General features: G+C 42.0%; 2 protein-coding genes across 3 annotated transcripts in view; both read left to right on the top strand.

Moving 5' to 3' along the window:
• SAG18 (senescence associated gene 18) overlaps window positions 1-19,132 on the top strand; it is a 257,467-nt gene that overhangs the window by 121,645 nt on the left and 116,690 nt on the right. The window lies entirely within an intron of this gene.
• Window positions 1,719-4,196, top strand: LOC149222186 (uncharacterized). Its single transcript, XM_089383668.1, has 2 exons — window positions 1,719-3,268; window positions 3,400-4,196. Exon 1 carries the CDS (start codon window positions 1,719-1,721, stop codon window positions 3,021-3,023), a length of 1,305 nt encoding a protein of 434 aa, XP_089239794.1. The 3' UTR covers window positions 3,024-3,268; window positions 3,400-4,196.

The following is a 19,132-nucleotide window of genomic DNA, read 5'->3' on the forward strand; positions in this document are numbered from 1 at the left end:
GCTTTTCATCTAAAGCTGTGGAACCTACCTGCTGCTGCTGTGATCGATCTATCCACCTGCCTTCAAACTTCTCGAGGAGAGATCTTGCTCCCTGGAGATGAAAGAATAACTTGATTTGATGGATGGATGAGAAGGCTTTGAGAGTCCTAGAATAAGGTTATTGGGTCTATATCCAACTGCGAATAAGACTTTGCGCTACAAGAATATGTAAAGGGCCTATCCTCTTCTCTAGGTGGTGATAAGTCCTTCTTCAAAGTGAGAGGCTTTGAGGGGCCAGACCGCGAAAACCCTGAAGCACAAGCACTAGTGATTGCCAAATATGCACTCGTCCAAAGACAAGAGTAAGCAACCAACCCACTTCAACCTTGACCATGGAACCTACTCACTCAACCACCAGACATTCACATGTAATTCACTCTATGCGGGCATTCAGTAGATGATTCAATATCCAGATCCCATACACGGGCAGGGATTAGGGAAAAACATCGAATTCCAGTTGATTTAAGCCATGTACTAATAGAGACTCTAATAGGCCAGCTATTGACTAATGGCTAACTAATAGGACCAGGGAAGAAAGGAAGGGGCAGTGGTTAGGCTAGATAGAAAAGACCAGTGTTGCACACATCGCGATAAAATCGCGATAAAATCGGAAAATCGCGATTTTTTAAATTTGCCGATTCAAAGCGCGATTTTTATCGAAAAAATCGCCCATTTTTTTTATAGCGATTTTTATCGAAAAAATCGCGATTTTTTCGATAAAATCGCGATTTTTTCGGTTAAAATCGCGGGGGGCGCGGGCAGCGGGGTTTTATATGGAAAAAACGATTTTTTTTTTATTCATTCAACAGTCCGCCGCGGAGGAGAAGGAGAAGAAGGGAGGGAGAGGGTTGCCGTCGGTTGTGGGAGCGAATCGAAGCGATTTTAGGAGGAATCCAAGCCAAGATCGCCAATTTGTCCATAAACCAGGTATGTAGATTAATTTTTTTTTGTTTTGGTTCAATAAAAACTTTGTTTTTCATTGTTTTTAAAGAATTTTTGGAAATTTTTCATTGATTTGGGATGGGTTATTTGTTATGACTATGAGAACCAATTTTTGATTTTTATTTTCTCATTTTCTTTAAACATTGTTTATTTTTTTTGATTTTTCATTGTTTTTTGGCATTTGGTTGGGTGACTTGGGTTTAGAAATTGGGATTTTGGAAATAATTAGCTTGTAATTTTGCAAATGCTAAATTGTAATTTGTATTTACTATTATCATTTATGTAATCCTAAATTCCTATTTCCTAATCCTTATTTTTCCATAGGTTTGCAAATTCAAAATTCAAAAACAAACATGCCAAGGAAATTGGATCCTTTCTGGGAATGTGGTGACCCTAAAACTCCGAATGATAGACAAAACTTGTATTGCAAGTTGTGTGGAAAGGAAATATTCGGGGGGGTGTACAGGTTGAAGTTCCACCTTGCACAAATCCCTGGATGTGATGTGGGGCCCTGTCTAAAGACAAATGCTGAAATTATCCAAAAAGCCATGAGAGCATTGGGAGAATTAGAGCACACTAGAGACGCCAAAGAAGAACTCAAAAGGCAACTAAAAAGGTCAGTTGAAGGAAGTGGGCCAAGTGGCACAGGTTCTACTGCAGCGTCAGTCAATCCGTTTGCTGCATCATCATATTTTGTTCCTCGAACCACACCTGGTTCACAACCAACTATCGGTTCAATGATGAAAAGAACTGAAAAAGAAAAAGTTGACAAGTTGATGACAAAATTTCTCCTCTGGAGTGATATTCCTTTCAGCATTATAAGGAATAATCCATTTTTCCAACCTACTCTTGATGCTGTTGCCAGTGTTGGCCCGGGGTACAAACTCCCTTCTCTTCATGATTTCAGAGGCCGGCTTCTTCAAGATGAAAAGCGTGACTGCACCCAAAGATTGGAGGATTTTAGGGCATCATGGGCACAAACAGGATGCACTGTTATGTCAGATGGTTGGACTGACCAAAAGGGGAGAACCCTTATAAACTTCTTGGTTAGTTGTCCCTTGGGGACTATGTTTATCAAATCTGTTGATGCAACTCATCAAATCAAAGATGCAAAAAATTTATGTGATTTGCTGGATGTGTTTATTTTGGAGGTGGGTGCAGAAAATGTTGTCCAAGTCATAACGGACAACGCTGCAAATTATGTTGCTGCTGGTAGAATGCTTATGGACAGGCATCCTACTTTATTTTGGACACCTTGTGCTGCCCATTGTATTGATTTGATGTTAGAGGACATAGGGAAAATTCCCTTTGTCAAAGAGGCTGTTGACTCATCAAAAACCATCACAAAATTTATTTACAATCACACATCTGTGCTTAGCTTGATGAGAAAATGCACCAACAACAAAGAGTTGGTGCGCCCCGCCATTACACGGTTTGCGACGAGTTTCATATCTCTTCAATCCCTCTTGAATTCTATGTGGGATTTGAAGAGAATGTTTGTTTCAGAGGAGTGGCGTTCTTCGCCAATGAGCCGCAAACCAGAAGGAGAGGCCGTCTGCAGACTTGTTTCATACCAAGAAGACTTCTGGGCGGGAGTGCAGGAGGTGTGCGCTGTCACTGAACCTTTGGTAAAGGTTCTTCGGTTGGTAGATGGTGAGAAGCCCGCAATGGGCTATTTGTATGAAGCCATGGACAGGGCCAAAGAAGCCATTCGGTCCTACTATGATGACAAGGGAGATGATGGGTTCCAGAGACAACTCCTTCTATGGAAGGTCATTGATGAGCGATGGAACAACACACTCCATCGTCCCATTCATGCTGCTGGGCTTTTCCTGAACCCTGCATTTTCTTATGCATGTGGGTTTAATTTTGATGTTGAGGTCGTGGAAGGATTATTAACCTGTGTCCAGAAGATGGTGAGATCTTCAGAAGAACGTATGGAGATCTCTAGACAAATTGAGCAATATAAGTTGTCAGGTGGCTTATTTGGCTTTGATATGGCTGTCATTGATAGGACGGTTAAAATGCCAGGTATTTTTTAGTTTGTAGTATGTACTTTGTAACTTTGTTTCAAATTTCATTGTTTCTTCAAATTCCATTTTTTTCTTATGTTTATTTAAAATTTTATTTGTAATTTTGTTGTAGACGCATGGTGGAAGATGTATGGTGGCAGAGTACCCCTTTTGCAAAATCTTGCCATACGCATCCTCAGCCAAACATGCAGCTCCTCGGGATGTGAGCGCAATTGGAGTGTATTTGAAAAAATACACAACAAGAAGCGCAATAGGTTAACACTTAAACATTTAAAATATTGCAAATTTCCAAATAAATTTTTGAATTCATTAAAGTTTTAAACAATATTTTTTTTATAATATTAATTATTAATTATTAATTTATTATTTCATGAACTTTGTACAGGTTGGAGTCCCATAGACTTAATGACATGGTCTATGTCTACTACAATCTTCGATTGTGGGTGAAACAACTAGAGAAGACACCTGATACGGAAGCCATCTCATTGGATGGGATTGACACCACTGCTGAATGGAGGGTTGAGACCGAGAGGCCTCTCATGGATCCCACTGAGGATTGGTTAGTGCAGGATGAGGGGGAGGAGGAGGGGGAGGAGGAGCAGGAGCAGGAGCAGGAGGAGGAGGAGTTGGAGGAGCAGGAGGAGGAGGTGACACCGCCTACCCGGGCTACCCGGGCTACCACTACCACCAGTAGAGGACGTGGTCTCCGTCCACCTCAGCCTCCTATAGCTGCTACTACTAGTTCTTCAGCTTCTAGAGCACGTCAGACTCCACTGCCATTTCCACCACCACAGGCACCAGCTTCTACATCTAGAGGGAAAGAGAAAGTTGTGCCATTTTCTCGCAAGAGGGGCAGAGGAAATCAATAGGATTAGACTTTCATTTTATTGTATATGACATTATGACATGATGAGATACATTATCATATTTTTTGTTGATATTTTGAGGCTGAGTTGGACTTGGGACTCAGGACTTACTATTCAGGACATGATTCAATGTTATGTGTGATTTTAGCGCTAGAAATGATATTAAACATCTTATATATTAGTTTTTTTATCATATTTATGTGTCAATGTATTTATTTTATGTTGTAGATGGTTTAGATATTAAAAAAATTGAAAAAAATTGAAAAAAAATGAATATTTTTGTGCCAAACGATTTTTTCCCGCTTTTTTCCGATTTTTTCCCGATTTTAACGATTTTTTCCGCTTTTTTCCCGGCGCCGATTAAATCCCGATCGCGATGTGTGCAACACTGGAAAAGACTACCTGCTATCCACTGAGGTAACCTCGCATACAGGCAATTGACCACGGTGGACCTGTACATAAGCATGTACTAGCACGCTCCAGGAGTTAACTCAGCCAATTGACTACGGTTAAGGTGGGTTCATACATTGGCATTCAGCCACGGTGGAGATGCAAGGGCACTATGTATACTCGTCCATCGGGGGTAGGGGCTAGAGGCGGATTATAGTAGGTAAGGGCCAGTAGCGAACCTATTGCATTGCAAGTGCGTCGCAAGCGCCAGAGGTGCACTCAATCCAAGGGCTAGCGCTGGAAACAAACCTACCCTAAGAGCGCATCCATTCGGCCCACTAGTCACTCAGACAGAACAGATGGAATCCTAGGAGCGTATACACTAGAGAAGCCAGAAATACCCAACGTAGGCAGGAGCACATCCTATCATACACTCCCTTGCCCTAGGAAGCGCAAGCCCCTCCGGGACCTTGCCTTTCTTTCACTTGCCAGACATAGACCTGGAGCCAGAGAACTGGAATCACCTAGTAGGTCAGCCATGGAGAGCCTTAGAAGCCACAGATGGATCGTTGGAACTGCCTTCTTTTCTTTGATTGAAGAACTGTGGATATAGAACCTGTTGTGGCTAGAGTTATTGCTAGAGTGAGGATATGAACCTCAAGAGAAACATCATGAAATGCCAACCTGAAGTCAAATGGTTTCTTAGAGGGAGGGCGTCCAATGCTCTAAGTTCAGGTTCGTGAGCCAGCAATATAAAGGTTGGGTCAGAAGGTTAGTAAGGTCAAGGGTAGGAAGTCAAGGTTCGGTCATCAGAGGTTAGGTCATCAGTTGCCTGGAGGTTAAGGCAGGATGGCTGATGCACATAGGTTACCAAGGATGGTCCCAAGGGTGAGGTATGAGGCATAGTTTTCAAAGGATAGTCCTAAGGCGGAAGTGGATTGGGGTCCCAAGGCATTTTCCAAGGCCGATGATTCTGGAGATTAGGTCTCGAGGTCATTGTCTCATTGTAGGTCCGTTGAGTAAGCCACTACCATTCAGTGGTAACACATAATGTAAGGTAGTAAGGTTTGTCAGGGTAATGGTTTCCCCACCCACCTCACACACACAACTCAATAACATCGGCAACATCACTTCTGCGGGAAGGTAAGGGTGAGAAGGGTAAGGTTGGAAGGGTAGGCGGCTTTCAAGGTGTAGTAAAGGTTGGGTTATAGGTATTAGGTCTGAGACATAGGTTTCAAAGTCTATTCAAAAGGCTGTATGGAGGGGCAAGATCAATTCAGTAGGTAAGAGTTTCAAGATAGTAGTCCCAAGGCATAGGGCTGAGGATGAGGCTGAGGGTCGAAAGTCTATTCCCATAGAAGGTTTGAATCTTTGGTGAATCATAATGAATGTCAGTGAATTGTTTGGTGAATCATAATGGTGGAGAATGGCAAGTGGATAATGGTAGGGATGGGATGCGGTAATGTAAGGGGATCACACTCTGGTCCTCTAGTGTGTGTCCAGGCTTCTAGTGTCCAGGCCTCTATCGTGTTATGTTCCTCTTATGGTACCGACTTAATCACCGCTCTGTTTATGAAATCCACGTATATAACTACGCTGTTTGTTTCTATACGTCTAGATATATCATCTTGTGTGCGGAACCAGCTCAACTCTGTAGGTCAAATCACCTGCTCTCCGTGTAACCTCACCTGGGTAGCTCAACTCAGAATCATGCCTGGCAAGTACCTATGCATCTTGCACTGGAACCTCATAGCTTGTGTATCCCAACGTGTACCCTCCAATGTGTGAACCTCATTGTGTATCTCAACGTGTACCCTCCCCGGATTTGTAGTAACATTGTTTCGTCTCGGTAAGGTAAAGAGGGAAGGGACATATAATTGAGCTGTAGCGCTCCATTATAACACCTTCATGGAGGCATGCGGTAGCGATCCGATCCGTCATACCAAATATAGAGGCAAGCGGTATAGAGGTAGAACTATAGAGATTGAGTCTATTCCTCATAATAGATAGATTCCTCCCTAACTCAAGTGCATCTCATGCTGTTATATAAGAGATAATGCTTTGCCATGTCTATCTTGATTCCAAATGAAAATAGATAGATCTATAAAGATCATTTATATATGTTCTGATTCCATTCCCTATTTCCCTCCCAGATCGAAAAGAGAGAAATCTATTTGTCTGTACCAAAAATTGAATATTAGGAGATCTCCCTAACTAAATGTCATATCCTATTAGATATGAAATTATGCGTAGTGGAACCGATGCGCGTATACAACTATTTCCAGCCCAGTTGAGTCTCCAAGCCACAGTCGATTAGCCAAGCAGCCAAGTAGCCAAGTCGAGCCAAGCCCAGCTCTGACTGGAAAATAGAATGACTCCTGGTAATGAAACCTGGCAATGATTGGCTAGGCCTCCTGGCTATAGGCAGAACTGGCAATGAGTGGAAATGCTCTTAAGGCAAGGACTCCTGACTATGTATCGGCAGTGATAACTGTCAAGGACTCTCGGTAAGGACTCCCAGACAGTAGTGGCTATCGACAAGGACGTAAAAGCGATTACAACTGGCAGTGATTGTCTATCGATACAATGGCCGGCTGGCAAGGACCTCCTGGCGAATACTGTTGCTTATGGGCGGGCTCTGAATGAGTATGATCCTCAAATGTGGAATCTATGATCCTCAAATGTGGAATCATCGTATGTAAAGCATCATCCATCCATCCATCCATGCATCCATGCATCTCGAGGTATAAACTTGTGTTCCATAGATGTAAGTGAGATGGCAGGGGTATTGGGGAACTATTGTTCGGGTCTGTAGAACGGGGGTCTAGTGCCCGGGTACGGTGACCGGGGTTTGTTGTGACGGTGACTCGGGTACGGCGAACAGAGTTTATTATGATGGGGGACTTATCTCATCGTCTGGAGGCAACTTGGAATGGTGGAGTTAGGGTAATAGGTGCACCTCCCTGAATGGCACTCCCTGACAAGCACTATGTGTCCGGCGCATGATCCTCTACAGGTGCATCATAAGTCATGCATGCATCATCCATCCATTCAAGTTATGTAGGAACGCCATCGTGTTTCGTAAGGAGAATGTGTTTCTGAGAAGTAGCAGTCAATGAAGATGTAGGTGGCATTCGACGAAAGTGGGAAAACAAGCATGGGGAGCAAAAAAGTCTCCTCCCCCCTGAAGGGGATGGCGCTACAAATCATATAGGTGCTTGGTACAAAGGCACTGTCAAAAGGTTCTCTGCAACTGGAGAAAATGAAGTTGTACTCTGTAGTAATGGCAGCATGCCGCGGTCAAGCGGTCGATATGTCCCCCCTTGCTGTACACATCGGGTAAGGGCCGTGGATATATGAGAAGTGAGGATGCTGACATGAGTAACAATGAATCATGTCATTTGTAGGGCCTGCCAAATGAAGGTAGGTGGATCAACTTATATCTCTGCAGAGTGTAGGGTGAGGGATGTGCGAGGAAGGCCCGGTAGGGTGAGGGTGAGCTTGCTGAACTCTCGACAAAGGCTTGAAAGGGTGCGTAAGCACGCTCGACTAATAAGAAGAGGGACGGAGTCACTCACTATTTCGATGGTGAGGACCTGCAGGGTGCGTAGCATGCTCGACTAATAAAGCCGCCATCGGCTCGACTGTTAAGGAGAGGGACGGAGTCACTCACTCATTCCGATGGGTGAGGGTGCGTTAGCACACTCGACTGTCCAGGAGAGGGACGAAGTCACTCACTATTCATATGGTGAGGGAATTCTCTCTCTATTTTCTAAAAATAGAGGGACTCGACCGAGGAGGTCGAGGAGAGGGTGAGCTTGTCGAACTCTCGACCATCGGGAGAGGTAACGTGTGAGGTTCGTTAGGGCTCGACTGATAAGGAGAGGAGACGAACAACTCTCTTTTGGAGGAGGGGCCCCAAAAGAGAGGTCTGTCAGGGGCTCGACTGGTAAGGAGAGGAACATGAAGAACAACAGGCCCGATTTCTTGCTCACCTTCCCTAAAAAGGTGAGGCCCGATAGGACCCATTAGGGGGCTCACTATTCATATGGTGAGGGTGAGCTTGCCGAACTCTCGACTAAAGGCCGCCATCGACTCGGCCGAGGAGGTCGAGGCCCGGTAGGGACTCACTATTCATATGGTGAGGATCGGCAGGGTGCGTAGCACGCTCGACTAATAAGGCCGCCATCGGCTCGACTGTTAAGGAGAGGGGCAGAGTCACTCACTCATTCCGATGGGTGAGGGTGCGTTAGCACACTCGACTGTCCAGGAGAGGGACGGAGTCACTCACTATTCATATGGTGAGGGATTTCTCTCTCTATTTTCTTCAAATAGAGGGACTCGGCCGAGGAGGTCGAGGAGAGGTACGTTCATAGGAAAGAAACAGGCTCTGCCAAACTGAGTGAGGGGAAGCCTTTCTCGAACAGACAGAATTGATCTATCATAATATCGTATACAAAGATCTAAATAGACCTCACTATAGCAGCCAGCTTTTATGCTTGCCTTATGACTTGAAACGAAGGGGCAACGCGATCGATCAGGAGATTGTTCTATGCAACTCGAGAACATGAAGTTGGAATTGCTAGTCTAGTTAAGTAATCGCGGATCAGCATGCCGCGGTGAATATGTACCCGGGCCCTGTACACACCGCCCGTCACACCCTGGGAGTTGATTTCGCCCGAAGCATCAGACCTTCATTTGTCCAATGGATGGGTACGAGATCACACAGCAGAAGACGCAGGAACTACGTTTAATTTCAACCTCTTCCAAACCAATAATGGGCGGGGTTGATTCCGGACAAGGGTCTGGGAATTTGCTTACTCACAATGAAAGGAGTGGGAAGTATCCCAGTCTATAGATAGTTACCATGCGGGATAGGCGAAAACACATTATTGAACCAGTGGAACCAGACTGTAAGACCACACCCGGGGCAGTGACTGGATGGATTGATCTGGCTCCCCAAGCATAAGATAGAATTCCATAAAAAGAAGGGGCTCGAGAATCTGCTAATCACCACTGTAATGATTCTGCCACTCAACGCATCTATTGGTCAAGATTCTGTCACTCACTGCATCTATTGGTGCTGCTTCGCAGAGTAGTGTTCAATGATCAATCTCATTTCAAAGGCTATTTACTGATAATGCTGGGGAAGACTATGGAAAACTCTATGGGAGACCTTGGTTGCGAAGGCAAATTCTTCTGGACCTCCCTATTGCTATGGGAGACATGGTTGGCAATGCTCTTTCTTCTTTTGCTCATCTGAAGTGGGGTTATGAGGCCATTAGGCACATGATTAAAGACTTCCTATCCCTACCTTGTATCAAAAGATCTCATTGACTTGCCGTGTGAACGTTTTCATCCATTGTGTGAACGTGTTAATCCGTTAGTTCATAGACCAAATAGATAAAAGTAGTAGGCTATCGACCGTGGTAAGGCTATTGACTTCAAAAGCTGGTGAGGCAAAGTAATAAATACTCCCCCGAAACCTCATCTCATCCATCATAAAGACTCCCACGAACATGTAAAAAGCACTCACTAAGGTAAAAGAAGTAAAGCCCTAGGCGAAAATATCCGCTATTCGTGATATCATAATGGAGCCAACCATAAAGGCAAATAAATATGCATGCCTATTATTTATGGATGGGATAAAGTCTTGTTGGTCATCGATCGAATTTGGACTGCCCCTCTATCATACTCCATGTAATAATTCCTATAAATACTGATAACCCTGTAGCTGTTAATATATATACCCAGTCAGTTCGCATTAGATTACCCAGTCCGCTTTCAGTTCAATCCGCATTCTCCCATTCCGTTTCATCTGTATTCCCCAGTACGCTTTACCCAGTCCACCGTCACCCAGTCGATCGTCCAGTACATGTAAGCAAGGGGGATACCGCCCAGGACACGTATTGTCGAAGAAGGAAGGACGGACCAGTAAATGGATTTCATTTTATACTTTCACCCGGCGGGACTAAGATGGATGCCAGGGGTAGGGAGGTCTTCGAGTGAGATGAGTGGGCCAACGAACGGACAGATCTAGAATGAACCGAGAATTGTGTTTGTGTGGGGTGGTCACCAATTAGGAGTAGTAATTTATTAGTAGATTGACAGACAACATCTTTAAGGGGTGAGGCGGGGACGATAACAGCCAACATAGTTTGAGGTAAGGCGGTCCAACGGCTACGGCACTAGCATTCAGTTCAAGCCAGAAAACATACCGAGAGTGTTAGTGAGGTAACCAATACTTATTTTATTCTGATGCTGAGGATGGCCGGGAAGAGTGGCCAGAGGCGACAGAAGTTAAGGAAGAACTAGTGTGAGGTGGGCGGTGATTATGCACGGGTGTATTTTTCAAAGGCAAAATTCATGGGTCCTCAAAATTCAAATTTTAAAAGGTCTCAGGACTAAGGTAAATTAATTATTTTGCTAAATTTTAAGCCTATGGTCCCTGGGGTTTAAGTCAAAGTCATTTATTTATTTATTTTTGAGTTAATTAAAATGCGTTTAATTGGAAAATTCGAATTTCCTCAAGAATTTAATATTTCGACGGATGAGATTATTTTTTTTTTAAATTCTCATCGAAGGTCGAGATTGCTTTGACAAAGATCACTTGAACTAGGCGTTGGAAGATTTATCTTTAAATAAGAGGTCATTTGTCAATTGAGATCATTCGATCTTTGAGTCGTGTGCTAAGTAAAAGCTCTCTTGTAATCTTTTTATGAGCAATAAAGAAAGACTTTGAGGTTAATTTCTGCTAGTGTTACTCTTTGTGGAAATAATGTAAGATGTGTCATTTTCATGCATAGATTTCTTTTTAGCCATTGATGATAGCTTTCTGAAGAGTGATTTGAGTACAGGTATCTTGCTCAGTCGATCGGGTTTGAATGGTAATTTAAGTTTTGAATATAATAATAGGTATCTCTATTAAATCTGAATTTTATTATCGTTTTCTCGCCTTATGTTGGTTGAATTGAGTTGTGCAGGAAATTCTTGATTTTTTAGATCATCGGGTATTCGGGGAAGTTTTTAGTTGGGCCAGCCAACTCTCGATTCGTATTTTCTGAAGAGCCCAGCTTGATTTGATCCCGGGCTTATCATAATATTTTTATTGGTGATGCATGAAGGGTTTTGGGCGAAGCACCTCCGTTTAAATTAAAAAATTTCAAAATTTTTCTGTGCTAAATTGATAAATCTGGCTTTTAAGAGCTTTAGATTATTAGATCTGGGAGCGGAGTTGGACTGACATTCACCAGATCTGGTAGATCTGCTGTTCCTGTGCATAGATCTGTAAATTTTTTAATTTTTCTGACTTGGGTTTCATTTGTTTTTGTATATCCAGGTTCTGGGTGTTTGTGGTTTCAAGTACAGGTTGCAGATCTGAAGGTGAAGTTTGATTTTGAAGCCAGATCTCGGCCCTGGAGGGTAAGATCTGGCCTCAAAACCAACTTTTGCAGGGGCATTATTTTTGCAGTCCAAGGGTTTTAAAATATTTCAAATCAGGAAACAATCTTACGAGAGTTTCGTTGATAAATCTGAAGCACAACTGTGAAATTCATTTTTTGTTGGGTTGTCTTCCGGAGGCTTTCGAAATCGTTTTGAAATCGTTTCTGCTGCCTGGGGTTTTCAACAGAAGATTTTTGGATTTGTTTGCTGCCTGGGGTTTATTCCTCTCTTGCTGCGTGTTTTTCTCCTCTAGGAGATTTTCGATTTTTTTTTCTTTATTACCTGCTATCCCTCGCAACCCTTCCAATCTGCAACGGATCCGTCGAATAGATCTCTCTTACCCTTCGTGTGGTTCCATTCCTCATCCGTTGGTGCTCCATTAGCTCTGTGTTTTCTATCCTTGCCGCTGTCCAATTGTGTGCCGCCAAAACCCGCGTGAACTTCTCTCTTTCTGCAACTTATTCCCATGCTGTTCGCTGCCCATTTCTGCCATCTGCGTCTATCCCTTAATCTGCTGCACGCATTCTTGTTCGCTGCCCAAATATGCTATCCAACCTGCATAATATTACTCCTCCCCATCACTACCTAATCTCTCAGGTCCATGCTCTCGCGTCCTTAAACCTGCACGCATTCTTCTCGCCCCATGTCCTCGCATTCTCCTCTCTCTCGCGTGCTCTATCATTTCTCACCTGCAAACAACCTTCTGATGCTTGTGTTAGTTCCGTCAACTTGCCTATCGAACTTCTCTGCCTACGTCCATCCTCCCATCACAGCTCCATACCTCATCTTTCTCTGCCGTCGAATTGCTTCCTCCATCGAGCATCTCTCCATTAACCTGCACGTAGCCAGAACAATCAACTTTCATTTCATTTTTATTTTTATTTTATGCGGGTTAGTTTAGGGTTTAGATAGATTTAGCATTTTCGATTTATTAAGTTAGGTTTGATATATTTTTTAGTTTATGATTTTGGTTTTGTTCGTAAATCTTTTTAACTTTGTTTGTTAATCTAACAATAATAAAAAAAGGGGGAGTTCGATTTGTGTCTTGTTTTATTTCTTTTTTCTTTTATTTTGATTTTGATTTTGATTTTTTAATTTTTTCTTTCTAAAAATTAAAAAAAAACTAAAAACTATAAAAATTAAAATCTAAATTTTTTTAAAGCTCTAAAAAATCCTAAAAATAAAAAAAAGGCTTCACTTTTTCATGTGACTTTGAGACAGTCCCAATTTTTTTTAATCAAAGGTAAAATTTTCACATTTCAAGTTTTTTTTTTTTTTTTTGTTGTGGCCTCTGGCCCATTAATTTTTATTTCTATTTTTAATTTTTAATTTTTATTTTTGTTCAGTTGGATTTGTTTTGGTCACATTAAAAGATCTTGATCAAATCATTTACCACATTAAGTTTGTTTCATAAAACTTAGCGCATCGAAATTTTTCCTAAGGACTAATTAAATTTGTCAATTTTTCCTTCTTGGTGTCTTTTGTGCTAAGGATAAAATCTAAATGAGAACTTTTGTGGTATTAGCATTTTCATTTTTATAGTTAAACGGGCTTAAATTTTTTGCATCTAAAGATTAACTATTGAAAAGTGGTAAATTTCCTAGATTTGGGTCACTAAGCATAATCATTTAAATTCTAGGATCTAAATTGGTTAGCATTTAAATTTCATGGTTGTTTAAAATATTTGGATCTCTTGAAATTTAATTGCTAGAACATTGTGCATTTGTTGAATATCTTGCATCTATTAAAATCTATCATCATTGCTTGAATTATTTAATGTTCGTTACATGTTAGACATTTTGCAAATATTTTCAAGCGATTGTTAAAGAATTTTGTCGTGGAATTATAATAGATTTCATATCTCTGTTTCCTAAGCTGAATATTTGTGAACATCTATATTAAATTGCAAAGAAGTTTTTGTTCTCTTTGAGCTATAATTGTATCAGAAAGATTTGAAATAAGCCTGTGGTTTAATTGTAATATCTTCAGAAGTTTATTTTTAAGTCTTCATTCGTAAAGGGAACATTTCATTTGGGTAATTGAGAGCTTTTGCGACACAGGTGTTTTCCCTCCCTCGAGTCTAACTTTAGCTCATCTTCTAGTGCATTCGCATATAAGTTAAATTTGCATAGATAAAATTTACTTCCAAGCATAAGCTTGGTCGATAGACAAATAGATATCCATCCATCTTTTCTTGAGAACACTGTTTTAATAGTACTTAAAACGGTGACCTTGCAGTGGTCAGAGCCACAGCTCTCTACAGCGCCGGAGGCATCGGGTATGTTAGAAGTTTAGGAGAGGTATCGTTAATCACACCTTAGTGTGTTTCTCCTTATCTCCTCTCTGCCAATTACTACGAAATCAAGCTCAACATAGAAAGGATTGAAGGATTCACAATTTAAGTAGGCATTTAACTAAAATTAACCAAGATTCTTGCATCTCACATTAAGTTTTAGGATCTGCATTTCATATAAGATAGTGATTCATCTAAGCAACAGTTGCTAATCGATTACTTGGTCTTCATTTCCCTAGCAAGATCGTTGACTCCATAAGGCACTGGTATTAATCGTTTAAAATCTAATCAAATCCTAAGTCTTGCTAAATCTTAATCAAGTACTTGATCGCCTCGCTATGTCTCCGGAACTGGTTGGTTGCCAACTAATTCTTCCTCTTCTTCTTCTTTCCATTTTTCCATAGGGTCCACCCCCCTTAGCTTGCTGTAGGGAGACAAGTTAAACGGAGAGATTGGGGATCAGGGTGACAACCCCCGATCTGAGCGTTGTCGCGATGACTAGACATTCTGTACGACAACAACTTGTAAATGGAAAGCTTGGATAGCAAATGCTATAACATATCTGGGGTCCAACACAAATATATATATATAGATATATATTAGATGCTTTGCTTCCTAGAATTTTGGAAATGACGCTTCACTTCCAAAAAACCGTCCCCGTTTCATGCAACATTGATCCAAACCATTATACATAAATATGCAAATTTCTCATATATATAGCAAGGGTGCATATAACCAAAATGGAACTAGGTATAATCCATATCTAATAAAAAATACATTAATAAAGAGGCTCTAGATGGCCTCTAGAGTCCAAAAAAATCATGCTACAACAAATAGCTACTTATCATTAAAATAATTGCATATATAGGGATCCTCATCATGAATATCACCCTCTAAGAAACAAAATAATATGGAAAAAACATAATATGTCATATCAAGATTTTGTTTGCATGATGGGTACATTTCTACTAGGGTCATGATAGAGGAGTTCAACAATCATTGCCAACAACATCAAGGTATATGGAGTGCTTGCCTCTCTTCATTAAATTTTAGTTCCATACCCTCATATATGGCAAATTCCAATGGAAACGTTGCAATCCCTCCAACCTTGAAATCCTGAAAACTGTTAATTATACCCTCTCCATATGAATCCAATGATGTTAATTTTAGATAACAATGGTATGTTCTATGCTTAAGAGCAATTTTAATTATTAGCCCTTATCAATATCCAGATTGGAAATCACATCAACATGATATAAAATGCAGATAGAACATTAACAATAACAGTAGAAGACAAGCCAAGACAAGATGGCACAAGATATGGTGCCAGCGAGGAACAAACCCCAATGTGTGGAAACCCTTGATCAATTCTTATTATTCTTCAAAAGTTCAATAGAGAGAGAGTACAATATGCAATATTCACTTGTCCAATCAAAGTGAAATTTGACCAGTCAAACAATAGTAACAGAAAGGCCTAACCCGAAAGTCAACACTGGTCAATAGGGCATATTTTGACCTCCAAAACAGCTTGGTCAAACTCGGTCGACTCGGCCTCCAACAGCTAGTCAAATCAACCCAAAAACAATCCAAAAATATCCAGTGAAATCTGGTCAACGAAAGTCAACGCTGCAGCAAACCCTTATGCAGTCAATGCTAGTCAAACTGCCTCGATTTCTGTGCCCAGAAATGCGGCCTACCCAAACAATGATCTCCCTTAAAAAAACAGTGAAAACAGGTCAACGTTGGTCAAAACAACCTTCCCGCAACTTCGGTCAACACTGGTCAACGAAGGGACAAAACCCGTCCTTCTTCGCATGTGTGGAGCGCTGCCTCAGAAATCCTTACCCAATCAATGAAGGAGAGAGAGATATGTGAGTGAGTGAAGTGTCTAAATGAGGAGGAGGCACCTTGTATTTATATGCAACGTTGTGGGCTTGAGGGTGCAAATTAGATGGCTGGCCAACCTTGACAACGTTGGAATTTCTAAGTCTAACCCGTTAGAAACCCTTCGTGTACTTTCTGATTTATTCCTACCTACTTGTTCTGTTAATTAACAAGTTATTTACCATGTAAATACTGGAAATAAATACAAGTACATGCTCAACACATTACAGATCATCAACTAAAGGAAACAAAACAAGCACACAAGTGACACTGTTGTTTTTGGACCAATGTCCCTGGAAAAACCCAATGCAGGAAAACCAGTGCAGCTATCTGAGGGTTTTATTATTATGTAGTTTCTGAATACAATCTGGGTGCCAAAACCGACTCACCCAACATAGAAGAATCTCGACAGTGGTACCTCTCCTTTGGAGACAGATGCTCCCGCTGAAACCCCGGATAAACACTCCGACAACGCCTCAGCTCCAATCTGCCCCACGAAAAACCCCAACGTCAGCCTCTAGGGACTGCGTCAGCCTCTTCTGCACTCTGCGTCAGCTTTCTCGGCAGTTCCAGCAGTTTCGGCTTCTACCCTCTCTGTCAGCTTTCCGGTTGTTCCGACAGTTCTCGGCAGTTCCAACTGTTCCCGACAGTTTTGACTTCTGCCCTTTGCGTCAGCTTTCCTGGCAGTTCCGGTAGTTCCCAGCAATTTCCAATGTTCCCAGTAGTTCCAACAGTGCCCGACAGCTCCGGCTTCTGCCCTCTGTGTCAGCTTTGCCGGCTGTTCCGGTAGTTCCTTGCAGTTCCGGCAGTTCTGGCTTCTGCCCTCTGTGTCAGCTTTCCCGACTGTTGCGCTGATCCTCTCGGCACTATCTCTGCCTCTCTGCTTCTGTATTCATTGCCCCTCAGATGCAACTCCAGATCACTTTCTCAACTTTCTCAGCGAACCTAGACCCAGAAAGTCGAAATCTTGATCTCTTGGTGTGTTCTCCAGGTGACCCTCAAGCCTCCTCTTATACTTTTCTCGTTGACAAATCAACGATCGAGATTAAGTTCCTAATCAATGACTAAGATTAGATCTGGCTTGATCCATGACTTTTGAACCATTCTAATAGTTTTATATTAATTCACATTAATATTTTAATTTCCCTAAGTTTAGACTTAGGGGCTCCTTTAAAAATATTAATTATTTTAATATCGCCCAAACTGTTTAGGATCTGCCCAAACCCTTTTTGGGTATTGGAGATCTCATGTGCTTTAGCCTCTCCACCAACTTTTGTGGCTAGAGCACATCTGATGCTACCCCAAATCAACAGACAATTTGTCCATAATCAAAATAAATTCATAATTCCATTTAGATTGTCAGAATGAGATGATCTTTAGATTAGTCCTATACCTCTCAGAGAGAGGAAATAAAAATATCAGCTGCATCATATGAGCTGTCCAAGTTGGAGTTTGGCCTTAGTTTCCAAATTTAACACTTCCTCTCAACTAGGAAGAGTTCCACTTGCCAAACCACTTGACAATCAGTACCATCCCTACTCTGCTCTGCTCTGCTGAACCATGAAGAAATAATGAAGAAGAAATGATCGAGAATGTGTCATACCATTCTCCACTGACCCGAAGTCAATCTCTAATAATCGAGAGTGTAGCATACTACTCTCCATTGGCCTGAAGTCAATCTCCATTGATCCTAGATCAATATCAGACATCCTAGCATAGGGAGTATTGTAGTACACGATGCGTATATCGGTAGTACTATGGTCCCTATCCTCATTTCCCTACTCATTGGCCAGATGAGAGGTACTTCCCATGAGTCCCAAACTTCATGGGTAGGATGGATCGATAGGAGAAGGTGAACCACTCATCCTGCTCATATGCCATAGGAGAAGGTGAACCACTCATCCTATGCATATCTCAACATGGGGTATCACAGGGGAAGGTGAACCACTCACCCTGTACATCGCGCACCACTAGGGGAAGGTGAACCACTCACCCTATGGTCGCTCATCACTCTAAGAAGTACCCCGAGCCCCCCGAAGCTCCTAGAGCTCAACATCCATCTCATACGAGACCCTCATAAGAGGGTCTCTCCATGACTCCAAGTCTTTCACGGAAGGTTAAGAATTTGACCTTCCCCAGGGGCTTCATAAGAATATGGGCGACCTGATGATCAATCCCAATGTGTTGGAGCCTTATTGCTCCCTGTTGTACCATATCGCGGTTAAAGTGGTACCTGATATCAATATGCTTGGAGCAGTGATGAAACACGGGATTCTCAGAAAAACGATTCCCACTCTAGTTGTCGTAGAAGATCAGGGTGGTATCTAGCACATGTCTAAACAACTCACTAAAGAGCTTCCTTAACGAAACAACGTCATAGGAGGCCATACTAGCAGCAATATATTCAGCGTTATCGGTGCTCAAGGCAATCGACTTCTGCTTCTTGCTCATCCATGATATCAAAGCAGAACCTAGAGAGAAGCAACATTCATATGTGCTTTTATGATCCACCACATTGCTGGCCCAGTCTGCATCAAAGTAACCATGGAGCCTCACATTCCCTACAATGTATCTCAGTCCATAAGTGATTGTGTCCCAGAGATATCTCAAGAGATTCTTGGTAGCAATCCAATGTATGTGATGAGACTCGACCATAAACCGACTCAATGTATTCACTGCAAAACATATGTTCGGACGGGAGTTCACCAAGAACATCAGGTCCCCTACGAGTTGACGATACTTAGAAGGATTTCCCAAATCGGGCCCAACAACACTTCCGCATAACTTCTTGAAGTTAAGTTCCATCGGAGTAGTCATGGACTTGCAGTCCACCATCCCAAATCTTTCAAGTAGCTTCACAATATATTTTCCTTGAGAAAGGAAAATCTCACCTAGCTTTTGCTAGACCTCCAACCCTAGGAAATAATGCATCAGTCCTAGGTCCTTCATTTCAAATTCGGAAGCCAACTCCCTCTTACATTGATGAATAAGAGGGTCTGCACCTGTCAGAAAGAGATCGTCCACATAGAGTACCAAGATGAGAGGTCTATCATTCTCAACCTTAAAGTAAAGGTTCAGATCAACTTCACTTCTTGTAAATCCCAGCTTCATCAGATAGTTGTCGATCCTCTCATACCAAGCCCGAGGTACTTGCTTCAACCCATAGAGAGCTTTGTTCAACTTGCATACATGTGTTTGGCGATCTTGAACTTTGAACCCCTCAGTTTGTTCTACATAGACTT

This window comes from Pinus tabuliformis, chromosome Q, assembly GCF_031772625.1.
Source record: "Pinus tabuliformis cultivar Carrire ecotype Pingquan chromosome Q, CPIR1, whole genome shotgun sequence".
Lineage (NCBI taxonomy): Eukaryota > Viridiplantae > Streptophyta > Pinopsida > Pinales > Pinaceae > Pinus > Pinus tabuliformis.